The 18,911-nt window shown below is 36.3% G+C and overlaps 1 protein-coding gene across 8 annotated transcripts; it reads left to right on the top strand.

Annotated features, from left to right (window-relative positions):
• Positions 1-8: 8 nt before the first annotated feature.
• On the top strand, positions 9-18,400 carry LOC107266186 (G-protein coupled receptor 52). 8 transcript variants are annotated; one of them, XM_015736425.2, is made up of 9 exons: positions 9-211; positions 1,047-1,220; positions 1,301-1,582; positions 1,680-1,868; positions 2,662-2,785; positions 12,674-13,036; positions 13,132-13,351; positions 13,444-13,873; positions 13,974-18,400. In XM_015736425.2, exons 6-9 carry the CDS (start codon positions 12,916-12,918, stop codon positions 14,151-14,153), a joined length of 951 nt encoding a protein of 316 aa, XP_015591911.1. In that variant the 5' UTR covers positions 9-211; positions 1,047-1,220; positions 1,301-1,582; positions 1,680-1,868; positions 2,662-2,785; positions 12,674-12,915; the 3' UTR covers positions 14,154-18,400. The 8 variants fall into 8 exon arrangements, with proteins under 8 accessions (XP_015591911.1, XP_024939220.1, XP_015591914.1 ...); XM_025083452.1 differs by lacking the exon at positions 1,680-1,868 and having other exon boundaries at positions 1,314-1,582; XM_015736428.2 differs by lacking the exon at positions 1,680-1,868.
• The last annotated feature ends 511 nt before the right edge of the window (positions 18,401-18,911 follow it).

The following is an 18,911-nucleotide window of genomic DNA, read 5'->3' as shown; positions in this document are numbered from 1 at the left end:
ACGGTCGGCAGTAGTAGACACCCAGGCTGGTCAGCCGGGCGCAACATCTACTACCCTTGCCGAGCGACCTCTGTCAGGGCAAAGCAGATCCGCAATTCTCGCGCGAGTGAAATATTTAAGGACAACGAGGCGACGCACTGGGTGCCGTCATCATTATTGTGAAACAGTGGCGCGACAGTGTGAGCTCCTGGTGCAAGATGAGATCGAAAAGGTACGTGATAGACCCGAGCGCTCCGGTAAATATGTCCATTAAAGATGGCAGTGTTTTATAACATGGAGGTTGGATGCTGCGTGGACCGAGAAAGTCTTTGTAATATCACCTGGGCCATCCCGACTGGTGACTCTTGGAATCTTATCAGTTTTCAGGATTATTATGAATTGTTTCGTTATTCTTATCAATCATGACTCCAAATGCACCGTAGAAAGTGTTAAATTATTTCTACGAGATATTCCGGTACTTTCGATTTCCCGAATCTCTAGCTCTTGCTGCTACATCATGAATTTTTTTACTATGTTTATTTCCTAGTTTTAATAATGCATCCCGGATAGCACACAGTGTTCTAAGAATATTCGTTACATGACCTAATATTTTTCTGACAAAATATACTTATAAAACGATCTACGAAAATTTATGGCACATTGACGCCTAGTGTAGAAAAAAAAGTTTTTCAGATATTTCTACAAATACTCTTTGAATATTCCTTTTGCGTAGCTGTTCAATGATTCTTAAAACTTTGTGATACGAATGTGTTACCTCAGTACCAGCATCATTGCCTATACATATATTGATTGTTAACATTAACTATATCTGTGCGTAAAATTTTCGAGTAATCCTGTGAGATCCGAGTGCAATCTCGAGGGCACATCTTTCTTAGATTTTTTTTTAATTGTGAAAGAACTTTTATGATAGTGTCTTGTGATCTGATAAAATACATGGTATGTACGTTTATACTTTACTAATTTATAAATTAATAACTATTAATATATATTTAATATTTTTCATATATTTAACATACCATTCAATATTTGATTCTGATGGAACATAGACAATGTGGATCAGGTAGCGCCGTACGCAGAGCGGGAAACAAATGTCGTCACGTGTACCAGAGTGGCACGTAGTCTGTTTCTAATTATTCCCAACTAATGTACTGTGCCTTTATGTGGTTCGATACAAGTGAACATTTGAGTAATAATCTGATCCAAAAGATCAGAAGAAAAAAGTAAGTATCTTTAGTACCAGAATAATTATTACTGCCTGTAGGTGATGCGTGTTGTATCTCTAATAAAATTATTTTTGTAGTATTCCCTTTCAGAAGGAACAACACAGTGCCAAAATACAAAGCATCTAAAAGTTCCTGATACAGAAAAAAAAGTTGCTAAATTAACTAATACGTTTGCAGAATTAGCAATGTTAAAAATTTTCAATTAAAATTTGCAAAAGTATGCCAATTAATTATAACGTATCATAATAACAATTGATGTTAGAAGTACATCCTATAAATTTTTAAATGAAGTTCAGTACCCACAAGAATTTTATCCTGATCGATCACAACAGATTTCTAATAGTTCAAGCGAAAATAAGGTTAGAGTATAATATGTATAAATATAATATAAATTTCATGATACAAACATTGAGAATTTCTCGCATACTAATAATAACGTTGGGATCAATAAAGCAGATGAAAACGAATATAATAATTTTCGACACGGTTGGCGTTCATGGGTGGTGGAAATCAAGATAAATCATTAGGCCCTTCAAAATCTTTTAAGTTTATGGAAAACTTTACTGACTCATTCGAATCTACTAGGTGACCATAGAACAGTATTTGATACAACTAAAAGTACACGCTGTAGGAGAGTTAAACCAGGTACTTATGTATATAAAGGGTTTAAAAGAGGAGTAAAACAACTTTTGGATTTTTTTTAATGATAATGACATTCATAAAATTGAGTTACTAATTACTGTTATTGGGATTAGGATTAAGCAAAAGCACCGGAATTCAAATTTACGTCATTCTTTCTGCTTCAGCAGAATATACCAAACACGTAAGCGTTATTGACGTTTATCACGGCCACTATACACCGGTTGATGTTCATATGTATAGAGATGGGTTCATAATTTTTTAAAGCTATACATTGTTATTCTGATGCATTTTTCTTTTATATAAAAAATTATGCATTGAAGGTATACCTCCATGTGCTAATTCCAATAATTCCGAAAATAAGATATTTATAGTCTAAAAGCAAGAAATTATTTAGTTCACGAATATAATCACAAGTTTGACAGATGTCTGACAGACGATTTAATATTGTAGAAAACATTCCTTTGGTAAAGTACATTTACAGTGCAATAGGCTATTTCGACAATGATGATACAGTAAGCGTACTTCTTGTCTATATTTGGAAGCATTTCGCAAATGCCAATAATAGATGTCGATGAAACACTCTAGTCCTTTCGAAGCATCTAAACAAACCAAAGTCAGTTATCATTCAAACTTGTTTAATACAAGAGGAGGTACATGTAACTTTGGTATTTCAAGCAACGTTCTACATTTTAATTACAGACCGAGACAATTTCACTTATCTACTATTATCAATCTCCTTTCATTGATAACTATCTACCTATTTTTATAACTACAATTTCCTCTTTTATCTTTTCAGATGGAAACTTTCAGAAGCAGATACCAAGTTGAATTAATGATAGCAGAACTGGTTAAATTTAAAATCTCAGCAAGTGCCTAATGACTTAGCTACTGTATTAGCTATTATACGCCAAGCAAAATCCGTAAGTAAAACGAAAAGATAATTTTTGAAATTTTTCCTTTTCATTGACAAATAAGGAATTACATGTAATTGGAGAATTTCTGTCTTCTGAAAAAAATTCTAAACAATGTGTAAATACCTGCAATATCGTACTATAACTTTGGTTATATAATTATGTAAGATGTCAACGTTTTTTATTTATCGGAAAGAAATTATCAAGAATCGGCGGGTTAAACTTTAAAAATGTGATGAAACGAGTCTTATTGAGATCGCTTTCTGGTCAATTAGGAAAACAGTACAGGTGGATTGACTTTAAAAGACAAAAATTTAATTTATCTAGAATCTATCCACTAACAGTGGGTAGATAATAATAACATTGTCAAATCGCTTAATTTTTCTGAAATATCCTGCTTTAATAAAATAATAATAATAACAATAAATTTACACTTCATTTTACCAGTCCCACTGAAGAATTGTAAAAGTACTCATCCATGGGAAATTTACATTTTGTGCAATGTATATTCTGAGTACTATATGCATAGAGCGTTCTACATAACAGTTTTCTATAAGTAATGTATGCAAATTTTATGAATACTGTATAGAATATATAAATTTTTATACGTAACTATAAATGTGTATAAAAATTCTTATAATAATATAAACAACTAGTATGTTCATAAAACTATCTACAGAGCGTTTTATGAATAGTATTCAAAGAATTCCACAAAATATTCCAGTAGAGCATTCGTCGCATATTCCTACAATATGTTTGGTTGGTCCAAAAATTTTTATTACACTGTAATAAAAATTTTTGAAATTTTGTATTCTATTTATTTTCCAACTCTTATTCTATACCTACCATATTCACAATTAAAATCTACAATAGTTCGCCAACGCTCAGGCGAGTGGTACGTACCGCTTATGAAAAGTACCCTCTACTGAAAAGTCTAGAACATTTGAAAAATTGGTAGAAACATCTCGAAACAAGTGTAACAGAGCTTTTGGCTAACCCAATATATGAACCCCGTGTGAGTATTTCAAAATTAATTAACAAATAAAATTCTATCCACCCTGAAATTCTTGAAGAATATTTTTGTAGAATATTAATGGAGTAGCTATGTGCTATCTGGGATATTTAAAAATAAAACAATTTATTTAGTTATAACCTATAAGTAAATTAAATAGTATGACCTAGTCTACATGATTTCGCAATTATGAAAAGGTAAACTAATTGGATGGAGATATATTTAGAAATAATAGCCGCAGTTGGCGAGCCACTCACTTACTCTCTGTAATATAGTAAAACCTTCTTGTTTTATATTACATCTCTGCCCTAACGTAATTCCTGCATTGTCGTATACGTAGAGCAAGATCTGGCCACTATCAAGCCATGCAGATCATTGGCCAAATGTTTGGTTATCTCGGCAAAAAGCTTCTGTGTTCTCGCAAATCGACGTTGACGATATTTGAGAACAATTTCCAGAATTCATCTCTCGAAAGTAAAATTCAAGTACTCTCTCACTGGTTTATAAAAGTTATTACTCGGCATTGTACTTGTCTATGCATTTATGACCAGGAAGATACGTTATTTACATTCAAAGTCGATCATGCCAAATAGCCATTACGTAAACTGATGAAGACGTCACTTATATGCGTGAAAGGGACATAAAAAATGTAGGAAATTCTGCCCTAGGACAATGGTTATAAAACGGTAGGGAGACAGGATGCTGACGCTGTAATGGCGTCGGCTTTGTTATGGCTGCCATAATTTTAAGGTTGAGTTCGTGAGGGACGTGGTCATGATTTAATGGATTTAATAACACACCTTTATGAACACATATAGTACAGACGTACACATAAATCACTGGAAGAAACCTACTGAAATGAATGCTCTGCTCTGAGATTCGTATTTCACGACCATCTCGTTTCGCATCTCGATCCTATATCTATGTGCTGTCACGTAATAAATTTTCACCCGTCTTGTCCTCGGTGGAAACAGGGATTTTCGGTCGAGGCTGGGCTATGCTTAAGCGCATCCAGGGAGGAACCACCTATCACAAGGGCCACTACACACCGATTGAGATCTATCTTAATTTATTTTGTTTCATTTAACGCTGCCAAAAATGTTACACGCGCTCGTTCGCTGAGTCGTCGAGGCAGACGAGAGCCGTCAGTCAGCTGGGAGAGCTGCAGCCAATGGCGACGTCACGAGAGAGCTTCCTGTGGCGAACGACGGAGGGCGCAACGTGATAATGGCCACACCACTACACAGGAATTGCGCAAGGCTCATCGATACGACACGAGCAGCCAGCGACAGGTCACCGCTGGACCAGAACCTACGAAGGGGATCGAGAAGGATTTACGAAAGAGAAAGTGGAATATCCCTTGAGAAAAATGGCGAAAGGACATAGCGAGCTTGTCTACTATTTAGAAAATGAAGAATTAGAGAACTAGGTCAGAAATTCACACGTGGAGCCTGATTGAGTAGAAAGATCGGTCCACAGGACCAATCGCCTACCAATAATTTATGTGATAGAGGGTCATTATCATTATGTGATGTGATTGCTGTCTAAGAAATTTTAAGGGTGAGGATCGCTTCTCATTTTTTCCTGGACGTTTGGACATCTTCAATTTTTTGCGAAAAATTATCAAAGTTAAATTGGAATTGGAGTAGAGTTATAAATCCATGGTCAAGGGATTTCTTACTCATTTAGGAAACTATTATTTGGTGGAGATTACGCGGAGAGCTTCCTGGTGGTGGTTGAAGTACGGGCCTATTAGTTATGTGCTTTTCTGGCATGGGCTATCTGTATGGCTCATAAAATTGACGCGATTTGGTAAACCAGCAAATTATTTTTTGAGCGACGTACTTCCGTAGCAAGTATTGTGTTCGGTCCGGATTTGCGGGGTATAACCCTATCTTGTGTTTTTCGAAACACTGACTTATTTGTTTCGGCACGAGAATTCCTCGACCGGCAGAGTCAGTTTTTCTTCGTTGTTTCTTCGTGTTCGAATTTTAAGTCGAGGAAAGCTTTGTTAGGTCTGATCCTCCATTTTTGGAAAGTAATGTAAACGCCATGAGGGTCCTTGAGGTCGGTGTCTATTACTTGGCGGCCGTAGATCCTCTAGAATATCTTAGACGAACAATTCTTTTTTCTATGCTTCTAAGATATTTGTATCCTGCTTTTCTCACATGAGGGAGATCCGTTCGTATGTTCGAATTTGTAATTTATATGTTGATGAATGCGAAATTCTTTGCTTATACGATGTTTTATGTTGTATAGTATGAAATTCATGCTTGATTCGATCGCGTGGACCATGTTGTTGAGTTAAACCTGATTTTGGTTCGGAACAAAATTCATATTATGGTAACCGCATTTAGTGTTGAAATTATTTATTTGGTTCAATTTCACGTGAAGAAAACTTAAAGATAATTGGTTGGAGCGTGGGAAATTATTAGCTTGTGTAATTAATTTTTTATTTCTACCGTGATCGTGACTGAAGCTTCTGGTCGAGTCAACCGATGATCTGTTTGTAACACGACAATTTCGTATAAATTTAATTTAAATTCGATAATTCTTGAAACGCAAATTGTTTGCAAATACTGGTTTTACAAACAGTATAAAATCAAAGTTTCCATGATTTTCACAAATGTTGAAATAGAAATCATTTGATTTCGGTCAGCTCTACTTTTTTATTTCGTGCACGTTATCTTGAGTAAATGGAGAAAAAAATTTACTGAAAAAAAAAACAAAATTCTGATTTGATAGTCTTGACAAAATTTCATGTCCCTATAAAAATTCCCACCGCTTCCTAGATCTGGGCTTGGGCCGGTGGATTATTCGTTCGGATGAAGATCGTTCAAATTAATTCACGAAAAATAAACCTTTCGTACAACACTTCCGTGCATTTGTCCAGTTAGGTTGCCAAACGCGTAAATTATATTCAGTTCCATTATCTCGCGTTACCATCGGGGTGATCTGAGTCTTTTGCAGAGTACATACACCGTATTTGTTCTTTGTTCTATATATAACGTGGGTATAGAGGAAAATTGATCATCTGATTTTAAAAGCTTTATAAAAAGTATTTCACAAATTCTATAAAAAATGCAAGAATAATATTTCCATTAGTATTAGCAGATTTAATCTTCATTTTTACATTATCTTCTTTGCATAAATTTCACCGACAAAATGTTTAGTCACATAATTTAACATTCAATGACTATATTTCCACCGCAGTTCATGAGTAAAATACGCGCGTTGTATATCTATATAACAGAAAACTATAAATATACAGTGGAGTTCATTAATAACAAAATTCAAGGGGCAGGTAAATAACGTCGTACCGAACAGACGACGTATTAAGCAAAATGAAAATATGAAGTTATGTATTTATATTCTTACCAAACTTAAGGGGGCAAGTAGGATGAAACACGCGGTCGATCGGCATAAGCGTAGCTGTAATAACCGGCCTCCACTGTACACATTCAATATGTCTGTTCTCCTTACCTACACTTTTCAAAATATGCAGATTCTCATTGATTACTTAAAATTATCATCCAATAAGAATTTGCATTTTTCGAAAATTCCAGAAAGTATAGGTAACGCGAATAGACCTAATGTAGTTCAACACTCCTGCGACTCCTGTGGAAAAAGTCATTGACCACGTTTCCACCGTACAGAATTTAAAGAGGATCAATCAGTCGGATTCGTTTCTTTCTTTTAACCCTAGCATATCACTGGTTCAGCTTATTTAAATCCTATGTGACAGAAGCGTGACTAATGCCCCAAAACGAATCTAGCAATTAAATCCACAAAAGCATTATATTTAAGAGAAGGACCCTTCCTTGTTTGCGATCTGAATGCGCTAACTAAAGATATGACATTTATTAGGAATAATAAGAAAGGGATCTGCATTATCGACTGGAATGCTTATCATGGGCCTACCGTACGGGATAGCTCATGTCAGCCATTATAACTGTAGCAGCGCGGAGGGATGAAAGGAAGTGGTAAAGGGTATAGGGTTGAAGGGAATGAAGGCAAAAATAAACACGTCGATCGATAATATCCCCAGTGTATCAAACAGTCATGAGAAAAGTCGCGTGTCGCGTGTCACCTGTCGTCGAAAATGAATCCTTAAAGCGGTTAGACAAATAATAACGTAACTCCGTAATACGTTGGCGTTACGGCGAGGCTTCGTTTAGCTTGTTTAAACCGCTTTTTCATGTAATGTTCCAACACACGTTGTTGTCGAGCCCTTGGAAGGTTTTATTCGCTGTCGTATCATTGAATTCCTCATGCTATTACTTACTTTTTTAACATCCGATTATATTACTGCCTTAAAGCAAATGGGAGAGGGAAGTTATATATGCAGTTGAATCTCGATTAACGTTTAGGGTATCTTATTAGAATTTAGGCAGACCGAGCAGGACACGTGCTGCAGTATGGCGCCGAGGTCGGACAATCGGGGAACTAACGTTTTATATTGTTGAACGGGGTTACGATTCCGGGGATCTTGAAGCAAGTTCGATCAGTTTTGATTAACTGATAGCTTGTCAAGTAGCGTTATCAAGAATCAATAAGAGCTATGAATGGTGAGGAGGGGGGTAGATTAATATGAAAAATGGCTAATTTATGGAAATATAACCGTTTAAATTCTTAAATTTAATTCATAGAACAAAAACAGTACATACGTATGTATGTGTAAACGGTAATTAATAAGACGATTGACACCGAAAGCAGATTTGAAAAGATTATTGGAAAAAAAAATGAAACTCGGAATTTTATAGTAAACACTCGACGAACTGTTCGTTAAACAGATCCTGTGTTCCGACATAAGCTTTCAGTATTGTGAAAATGACGTCATTAGGGTATACTGTAAAGTAAAGAGTTGAGAGTTTTGCTCGTTTTCTTCGACGCGGTTCAATGCATAAACTCGGTTTAACTGTGCTAGTAGCAAATCGGATACTTGCGTTTTCAAGTTAATGGGGTTTATGCATTGAACTGCGTTGAAAAAAACAGGCTTTAGTCGAACTCGCTATTAGCTTATTTGTATACTCTTCATTTTCGTAGTGTTACCATTAGGCTACCGTATGGACTTGTAAGAATATATGAAAAAGGTCCTTTATTTTTATGGACAATCTACAGTGTAATCTATGGGATATTCGTGAACTTGCACTCAGCCCTCTCTGAATTCTCTCGCACTAAATATACCTTCGCAGCTTTGCCAGACTAATCGTACTAGTCGAATACTCGGAAAATCGAACTCCATCAAAATTAAAATTTTAATCAACTAGGAGTCTGGCTTTATAAGTTATCCCACTAGTGCGACTAGCGCCCGTTTTTTTCGACGCGGTTCAATGCATAAACTCGGTTTACCTATGCTATTAGTCAATCAGGCACTTGTGTTTTAAAGATAAACGGAGTTAATGCATCGAACCGCGTTGAAGAAAACGGGCCTAGTACGACGAAGCTGTGAAAGTGCCTTAATTGTTATTACTACGACTGTTATAGCTTTTTTTTTAACGAGTTCAGAGTGTGTTCGGAACAAGTTTCCGGACAGCCCCAATATAAGTTCAGCATATATAAAGTTATTGATAATATTATAAAATAGAACAATCAGTTTTGCGTATTCTGTCAATTAATAACTCATGCATTGCGAACGTATAAATGAACGGCTGCTAGTATTATTTTACATTTCATCAAAACGTACTAACAGCGCTGCGAGCATTTTTCGAAAAAAAAATATATCACGATTTTTCGAGGAGTCACAATAAATTGTAAAGTCCATTTTTATTTTAAAAGTTTTCTCGAATTCGAATCATACTTGCAGATCAATTGTACTCTGGTCATAATTCCAACATTAGTTGAAACATTACAAAGAGAAAAATAGACTAATATTTGAACCGGATGATGGAAGGGCCATGCTTCAATTCAAATACTAATCTATTTCTATCACATTCACTGTTACGGAACTAACCAAAATAATGTATGCCTACAGTGCTCTTATTATCTCAATATTATTTACAATTTGGTATTGCATACCTGAAACTGCAATTGCCCCTATGATTTACCAACGTACACATTAAATTTCTGTAATAATTTTATATTTATTTTGGTCACGTGATTATTCATTTTTATTCTGCCTTTTGATTATTTTATTCAATTGCAAATTTTCTATATTACAGGAGTTATAGACCATGCACTTAGTTAATTTGTTAACAAGTAGAATTCTGGTGAAGTCGATTGTTAGATTTACGATTCATATCTTTAGAATTAGACACGAGAGAAAATACATGACTATAAGGTAACAATAAAAGAATAGTATTTAAAGCAATGGGCATTACTAAAAAAGGTAAAGCTTAATAGAATTTATCATCTGTTACATTATATCTTTTTCATTGTTACTTTATATTGTGTGTCATTAAGCGAAATATATGCGTAGAGGAACTTAAAAATAAGAAGTAGCTATGCATTTGAATATATAAAAAGATATGTAGTTAACACTAACCGTACCACGACCGATCAAACGGTCGGTTTGAAATTTTTCTTTAAAAATTCTTCATGCAATGTCCTAGCTGTTTCTCTCTGATTTCACGACTTATTCTATAAAATGCAAATAATTAATTTTTCAATATCCAACTTGATTTGTTCTTTCGTTTATCCTGATAAAGATACATACGATACCCTTATCTACCACGACCGGCTGTTTAACCGCTATAAATTGTTGGTACGGTTAGTGTTAATAGAGAGGGAAAATTAAGAATTAATTCTTAAACAATTAAAAATTAAAGAAGATGACAAAATATTATAAGAAATATATTTCTTAAGAAAGAAAGAAATAACTAGGAAAGCCAACTTATATTTTTGTTACATAGCTTGAATTAATCCACATTCACCATGTAGTATAACGTTTACGTTTAGTTCTAGTAAATTAATTTGGCCTGTCGTTAAGCTCATTATTAATAATAGCATAAATCGTTCGGAGCAAGCATCGTAGCTGACAATTCTAAACATATTCTGCTCGTTGTACTTATTTCCTTCTCACTAAAGAGCAATATCAGTTTCATGTTTTTTTTTATTGTTTTAGGTTAAAATGAAAATGCTGTTCTTTTTTCTCCTTTGAAGGAATTTTATTGTATTACTCCACATTACCATAATCGCCTGGGTACATTATCTAATGTCTTATTGCACAATGCTGATCAGATTATGGCTATGAGGCTTCTTCTAAAAAATGAAGTAAAAAAAGCAGAAGAAAAGCAAATAAGCGACAATAGAGAACGAAGGAACACAAGGATGGAGAATGTAACTATCGTGACGTAATCGAAGATCTACTTTAATTCAGGCCACGAAGTGTATCACTGCGAGGAACTAGTACACAAGCCTATGTGAATGCGACAGTACATAATATACCCCATTCAGGATCGACTCAGCTAAATTATGAATGGCGGTCGATACCGCGAGACGCGTGCGGCTTACATGAGGAACTCTCACGAGGGTGGTGGAAGTTTACGTTAAAAAAAAAAAAAGAGTAGAAACGTGACTCCTTAACTGCACGAACATCTGATTTAAGTCACTGACAAGAGAAGGTTTCGCAAATCGGATAAGTTCTACCTAATGATTTTTCAAGGTTATTACGTGACCCGCAAGTACGGATCTACAAAAAAAAAATGAGTAGAAAAGAAAATTTGAAATATCAAAAAAATTGTAACTACAAAGCTGCAGATCGCAAACTTACGAGGTGTTTCCACTTTGTTCGTCGATTGCTGTGAATTTCGTAAAATCGATGATTTCTTCGAATTTATTACGAAACAGCTATTAAATATGGAATTTTGAAGTTTGATGTGTTCATTAAGTAATCTCTATTCCATAAAACAAATATTAATATTAAAAAAATGTAGGTGGGAGACAATGAAGGTCGGTGCGTCAGCGATGAATTTGCTTGTTTATGAAAGTCCTTGACCCTAGGTAGATGATCTAAAATTTGAAAATCAATGATATTCTTATTTTATATGAAATTGTGTAGTAACTGAACTAAAATTTAAGAGGGAAACTCAATTGAATTTAATTAATAAGCTATCAATGCCAAGCTTGGTGCTTGATCAATAATTTTGTCAGCTTTTTGTTTATAAAAAAATTCGTTAATATTTGCTAATAATTTTTGTTTAACTGATAAAGTCGTTTCTTGTGCATGTCTTATCAAATGTCATGGCGATTGCTCAATTAAGATGTGTTGGAGCACTTTTGGAAACTTGGAAAATTTGATTCTAGAAAAAAGTGTTTAATGTACTTTGTACAATCTTTCATACGTTTAATACAAAATTCTTGTCACTTACTGTTAATCAACCAAGCCTGCATTATAAAGGGGACCTTATTCTTTCTCAAAGACTTCTTGCTGTTCAGCAATTTGTACTAATTTATGGATACAATGGGGCTGTCCCTGGCGGATCGATTTCACTGATATCTTCAGTATGTTTTCGGTACATTATATGTAACCACATTAAATAGTGACAAATCTGTTGTATTTCAGTAAAATATCGAGAACAGAGACGAAATAAACTGAAAACACACGGTCTATTAGCGAATTTTACATATCTAAACTTTTACCCTAATCATACTTACTGAGATTCTATGGCAAAACCATCAAAGGCAAATTCTTAGCCGAAACCCACCCGCTTTGACTTATTATTCAATCTCGCATCACGTCATTCACAGCTCCATAATATAATTTAATGAATTTTCAAAAATTCTTTGAGCCACATATTCTGGGCACTTAAATTTCTGAGTCTATGTAAAAAAAAAAAATTTTTCTTTACGCGACAAAAACACGTATAAGGGTCACGGATATATGCTTAGATCGATAACTTTTTTGCTAACAATTTTTTAAATTTCTTATTTTATTATACTTGCAGCTCTAGCCGGGGATCGATCGCCAGCGAGTCTCGAAGGTCAAGACTGGCCGTCGCATAAGTAGCTAGCACGAAGATCGTGGGAAAGATCGAGCTTGCAGTAGGCGTGCGGGTGAGAGGGCGAGTGGTTAAGCTTGCAGCTGGAAGCACAGTAAAAACGGAGAGGAAGCCGTCGTGAGGTGGCTAAATAGAGGAAGAGGTGAAGGGTCAAGTCACCTAAGGGCGAGTGGGGTGATGCAGCGCGAATGGTCTGCGGCATGGAGTACTCGCTGGAGGCTCTCATGCAGGCGGGCCTCATCTCTGTGGTCGGCGTCGCCATCATCATGTCGAATCTTCTCATCATCGCCACCTACCTCAACTACCGCGGTAACAAACTAATCCGATGACGATAAAACTATATGCTAGGTTTCTTTGTTTAAAGTACCTGAAAGCCATTAAACGCGATAACTTTTTATTTATAGGTCCCTCCGAGGTGATAAACTACTACTTATTATCATTGGCTTCGGCAGACCTTCTTTGCGGTGTGCTAGTGGTCCCGCTTTCAGTACACTCGGCCCTGATACGAGATTGGGCATACCCCAAACCCTTATGTCGTCTTGTCGGCTACCTTGAGGTCACCCTATGGGCCGTCTCGGTCTACACTTTTATGTGGATCTCTGTCGATCGGTATCTTGCTATCAGGTAAATAGTCTACGTACCCTTAGTTTACTTAATAAAATATCCACGTTGTACATTCAAATTAAAGGATGTTTTCTGTCCCTGAATGTTATAAGAAAACCGTTGCGATACGAGACCGTGCAAACGAAGACTCGCTGTCAGTGCTGGATGGCCTTCACGTGGATCAGCGTGGCAATGATGTGCTGTCCGCCCTTGCTTGGCCTCGACAAGGCGAAATTCGACAATGAGGCGTTCATTTGCATGCTGGACTGGGGCAACATGGCCGCCTATACAGTAACCCTCTCGATTCTCGTTCTTGGTCCCTCGATCATCACCATCGTCTATACTTACTTCTACATATTCTCAATGATGAGGAGGTTGAGATCCGGCGTGCCGATTCATGATAAGGAATACGCAACCGCCCTCTCGGAGAACCTGAGTAACCCAAGCCACATCGTATCCTTCGTTCTGGTGATGGTCTTCTGGGTATCCTGGGCACCGTACGCAGGACTCAAGATTTACGCCGTGGTTAATGGACCGCCCCAGGTACTCTTAGGCATCTTGAACAATTCCGAATTATCTTAAACTTTCAGCATATCACGAAATTATCTCTTTCTATTTTATCTTTTTTTTTTTTCACCACCAGGTACCATTCTTGCAATTCGCTGTGGTCTGGTTCGGCGTGACGAACAGCTTCTGGAAGGCTGTCATCCTGGGAACGTTAAGTCCCCAATTCCGCCTCGCGGTCCGAGTTCTTTGTGTGACCCTGTGCTGTCGGCACAGACGACTTCCGCCGGAACTACTTGGCTTGGACGACGATGATTAACGTTATCTTCTGAGCAGCGAGGACGCAGGTTGTTGAGATAAATGATGAGACATGGGGAGGGGAAAGGAAGATAATTAATAAATATACGATAGAGGAAAATAAAATATAAACGCGCGTGCGACCATTCTACTCACGCCGCATTCCTAGAGCATCGCTTTACCTATATCGGTCCGAACCTCCTACGTGAACTCCAGTTGAACTCTTCCGATCGCGTTGAATCATTCAATGAAAAGGAAACTCTTCTAGCCTCGGTCAGAACGTTTAGTGACACACACCGAGCCGAGGCAATATTTTCGCAGCTTTGCGAACGTCGTCTGACGATTCTTGGGTCAAATGCATATTGGGCGACTTGATTAGACGCTTTACAGCAATACGTGCATTTGTACGTGCTTACGTTGTAAAGTCTTGTACTTAACGAGTAAAAGAAGCGTAGCGGTAGGAAATTAGTAAGGAAAGTGAAGAAGAGCAACAGTAGGGATTGAGGATAGTGCGTTTACTTATGGTTAAATAAATTTATAAATATATAATAAAATTGTGCAGTAGCAGAGGAGCTGTGATTAGAAATACGCTTTTTTGCTACTCAATAAAAAAAATGAATACCTAAAACGAGGAAACTAAGATTTTTCATGATGATGAAAACGTTGCTGGAAATGTACATGCATTTGACCGAGACACAGAGGCTGTGTCTGTCAGAACGACTGGTATCTATTCGTCACCAGTTTTATTCTATGACTGTAGAAACGTTCCGATTTGGCTGTATGTTCACATTGTCTATATATTCTCGCTTCGCTCAATTGTAGAGTCTGTTGCATAGTGTAAAAATTTCGTAACAATGGAGAGAAAAAAAATGGTGAGAAAAAAATATTAAATATAGTAAATTACTAACCGTTGCCTATCTATGTTAAGATCACGCTCAATAAATGTTGTAGCGAGCTAAAGAGGTAATTACTATTGTGAAAATAAGAGTAAAGAAACAAAATATATATGATGATGAACTAGTCAATTACAGAGATGCCTCTATGAATGTGACGTGCTATGATGAATTGTGCGTAATTAAGATCGTAGAACGCTTTAAAAAATGAATCGGGTTCCGATTGCGCGAATTTTATGCTTTTCTAACGCGCTTCCCCCTCTCTTCAATGCACGAAGGGTTCTCCCCAAAAACACCTCCAATACATACGGTTAAGGCATGAGCAGTATCCAGTCGTTTCCGGTAGAAGATGCAATAATGTTAAACGGAAACGTATTTCGTACTAGCTCGCTGTCTAACCGATTCCACTGAACTTTCGGTTTACGGGACTCTGGTACTTTGTTTTTCTTACTTTTCGTTAGATGAAAATTCCAAAATTTGTTTTTTCGAATAGATAAAACTCTTGACTCTAGAGCGTCTGAAGTTTGCGTATACAGTATGGATACAAAAATAAAGAATTATCTTGAAATGGCATTATGATCTCTTCATGTTATTAGATATATAATTATCTAAATTACCATAAAATTTATCGTATGGTCATCAGAAATTTTTAGAGGGAATTTATTGAAAAAATTAAAAAATTTTATAAATATTGAAATCAAAAGTCTAATAATGCCACGAGTCCCGTTGGTCGTGAGATTTAATCTTAAATTCTCTACATGTCGTACATTCATTATTTAATGCAATAAACGCGTAGTGCAATCAGCTGCAGTCGCAAGACTTAGCTAACACTTTCGATTCGATTCGATTCGATTACTTCACTATTGTATCCCAAATTTCATTATTGGGAATTTTTGGACAGTAGTCGCACCCTTGCGTAACCAATTTTTTGATTCTCTCCACGTCAAAGAAAGTCATAGAGGGAGAGAGAGAGAGCGTAGTTTCTCGATTATATAATAAATAACAAAATCTTGTGCTGCTATATTTGCTGCTATCGTTATCACTTGTTTTGCTCTTTCCTCATTATTAAGTTCATTTCCATTTCTGATTGCCCTTCTTGCACTTGCACTCTTTATCACATTGTTACCACTCACTTTCCCTTTCCTTTTATCGATACCTCTTCCACTGTATATTTTTTTTTAAATTATTGACAACTTTTGAAACTCAATAATTAGCCGCATTGTTTTGGAAAATTTTTCTTGGCGTTCTATCCCAGTTTTTTTTTCTTTGCCTGTCTGAAACTGTCACCTGACTTTCATTGATCCCGGGAAGAATTTCACGAAGCTCCTCGTCTCTTCACGTACATCTTACGACGTCCTTCAAATGTGAATTACGCGTCCTTGAAGTAGAAGAATACGTGGCTGCAAGAATTTGCATAATAGATGTACATGAAACTACGGTCGCACGAAGTCCACACGAGATGCGTCTCGAAGCTGTTCGAGATAGATTACTGATATAAGATTATACAAATCCTCGTAGCCGAGTATTGTCAAACTTGACACAATACAATTAAAAATTGGCAATGACAATATGTGCCAACCTATCCCAACAATATACCTAACACAAAAATGCAAAATTTAAGATACAATCACAAATTTCGTATCAATCTAAACCATCAATATCCTGACCTCTATATACAAGTATTGATAGAACAAATGTCATTAAAGATTGAAATAACGAATCGCACAGAGAATTCGTCGTCGAACACGCAAGTCTTCAGGATTTAATAACCAGCTGAGTAATACAAGAATCAGTTACCATTGATGTTATTCGCTAATGGAACTAACTCAATGTGAAATTCAAGCTTCGAATCATGAAGCCTCTCAATACGAATCCCCGTTAGACATAAATTCAACCCACTATATAAAGGGTGATACAAAATTTTTCGTTACTTGGCAAATCAAGATTGTCAATGATCGAAAACTTTCGAGACACCTTCTAGTTCAATCTTCCCCAAAATTAATCAGTATTATAAAATAACATTACAGCTGATAATGCTAATAGACTAATATCATTCTAATAAGGGTAGGACGCGATAATTCCAATCAATTTTGTCGGAGACGGTGAGAGAACGGAAAGAGAGCGAGAGAGAGAGAGAGAGAGAAAAAAAGTGTCATGTATGTCTGTATGGGAGAGTGTGCCAATATATAGGGTGGAATGTTTGGGGTGCGACATCGCTAGTCTCGGTACATGCATACGAAAGGAAAAGAAGTTATGGTCCCCTGGCAGTTTCCTGGGCGGCCTTCATTATTAACTATTAATTACACTTTTGTACCTAGTTGCTAGTTTTGTACTAGTTTTGTAACGTACCTCACCATGGACGTGCTGTTATTACATATTTTAATGGTTGTTAAACGTTGATTGATAAATTACATTGTACGTGTTCACGTTGTAGAATTCCAATCGGTCGATCGGATCGATGGGATTGATTGACCCAAGGTAAAAAGGAAAAGTAAAAAAAGAAATAACGACAAAAAAGTATACTCGGTGTGGTAACTGTACGAATAGCTCGTTTCCATATTAATTCCCCTTTGACTCGTCGAATAATACATTTTCAATCTCGTCCACGATTTTACAATCAAGTTTCGTAATGGAAAATGTACACTTTATTTATTTTCTTTTTTTAGTATTCCTTCAACTCGTATATCTCAACGTTAAATTTCATAGCTGTAATAATATTTGCACATTCAGGATACGTGAGCTGTAACAGCAACGACAAGAACAAAGTAAGGAAGAAAAAAAATTCGTGATAGAATATGGATTTTTCGCAATGAATTTCAATTCAATAAAATATATATACTATACGATTCATATGAAACCCTTAATTCAATATATAATATTATTTATGAATATCGATGGCCTACATGTTCGAATCGAGATACCACACTTGGTATAAGCTTTGTTACGTTCTCCGGTGTCACTGAGTTTCGCAACTGCTTCGGAAAATTTATAAAATTATCACCCGCTGTGGAAAATCATTTTTCGAATTTCCTTTAGATCTGACATTTCTCTAGGTTTTTTTCTTTTTTTTCTTCACAGAAATCAACCTCTTCCTGGAAACACAAAAAATTTTGTAAATCAAGAGAGACAAAAGAGATACAAGTATGACTATAAAAAATCATATAAACGCAAAGGTCGAAGCAATCGCGACATCCTGTGAAACGGAGAACGGGGTGAGACTAGATGATACAGTACGATGTTGTAATGGTAACGAAATGAGTTTTCGATAACGACGGTACAACATTATAAATTATCGTCCTAGGCTTTAGAGTAGAATATTATTCCAATAATAAATACAGTGATATCGTAGATACAGCAATTTCACTCTATATCGAAATGGAATTAAATTTTCTTTGTACAAACCTGCCCACACCCTTCCCCATTTTTCATCATTTATTTTTCTAGAAATCCGATGGCTTCCTGGGAAGATTCGAAGGGGAGAGGGTAAACTATGTACAAGCACAAAGAACATTCTGAGTACATATATATATGTATATCTATGTAGGCCATCCCAAACAACTTTTACCTCTTGGAAGTCTACTAAAAGCATGCTTGTGTCTATATCGTTTATTACTCGCATACATATCACATAAACCCACCCTTACTCGAGAACTTTCGACCCATCACAGGGTGGTACCACTAGCTAACCTCCAAGTCAGTCGATATCCGTACCAAGTTCTACTACCATCCATACTACTCCCACTAGCCAATTACCAAGGCCACCGCCGCCATTATTCTTCAAGACTATTGAATAGCGCACAAAGAATCTTTACGAATTTTCATCGCACCGATTAACTACCCCGAAGCTAGGTGGCGGTGTCTTGCGAATCAAAATTACTGCCTGTATA

This window comes from Cephus cinctus, unplaced genomic scaffold (genome assembly GCF_000341935.2).
Source record: "Cephus cinctus unplaced genomic scaffold, Ccin1 Ccin1_scaffold0303, whole genome shotgun sequence".
NCBI lineage: Eukaryota > Metazoa > Arthropoda > Insecta > Hymenoptera > Cephidae > Cephus > Cephus cinctus.
Note: the sequence above shows the minus strand (reverse complement) of the source record. Positions and strands in the feature narration are given on the sequence as shown.

Excerpts from the sequence above, each read along its gene's own strand:
- LOC107266186 (XM_015736424.2), top strand. The coding sequence starts at position 12,916 with ATGGTCTGCGGCATGGAGTACTCGCTGGAGGCTCTCATGCAGGCGGGC. Across the intron at positions 13,037-13,131 it reads CACCTACCTCAACTACCGCG|GTCCCTCCGAGGTGATAAAC; the intron begins GTAACAAACTAA and ends TTTTATTTATAG. Across the intron at positions 13,874-13,973 it reads TGGTTAATGGACCGCCCCAG|GTACCATTCTTGCAATTCGC; the intron begins GTACTCTTAGGC and ends TTTCACCACCAG.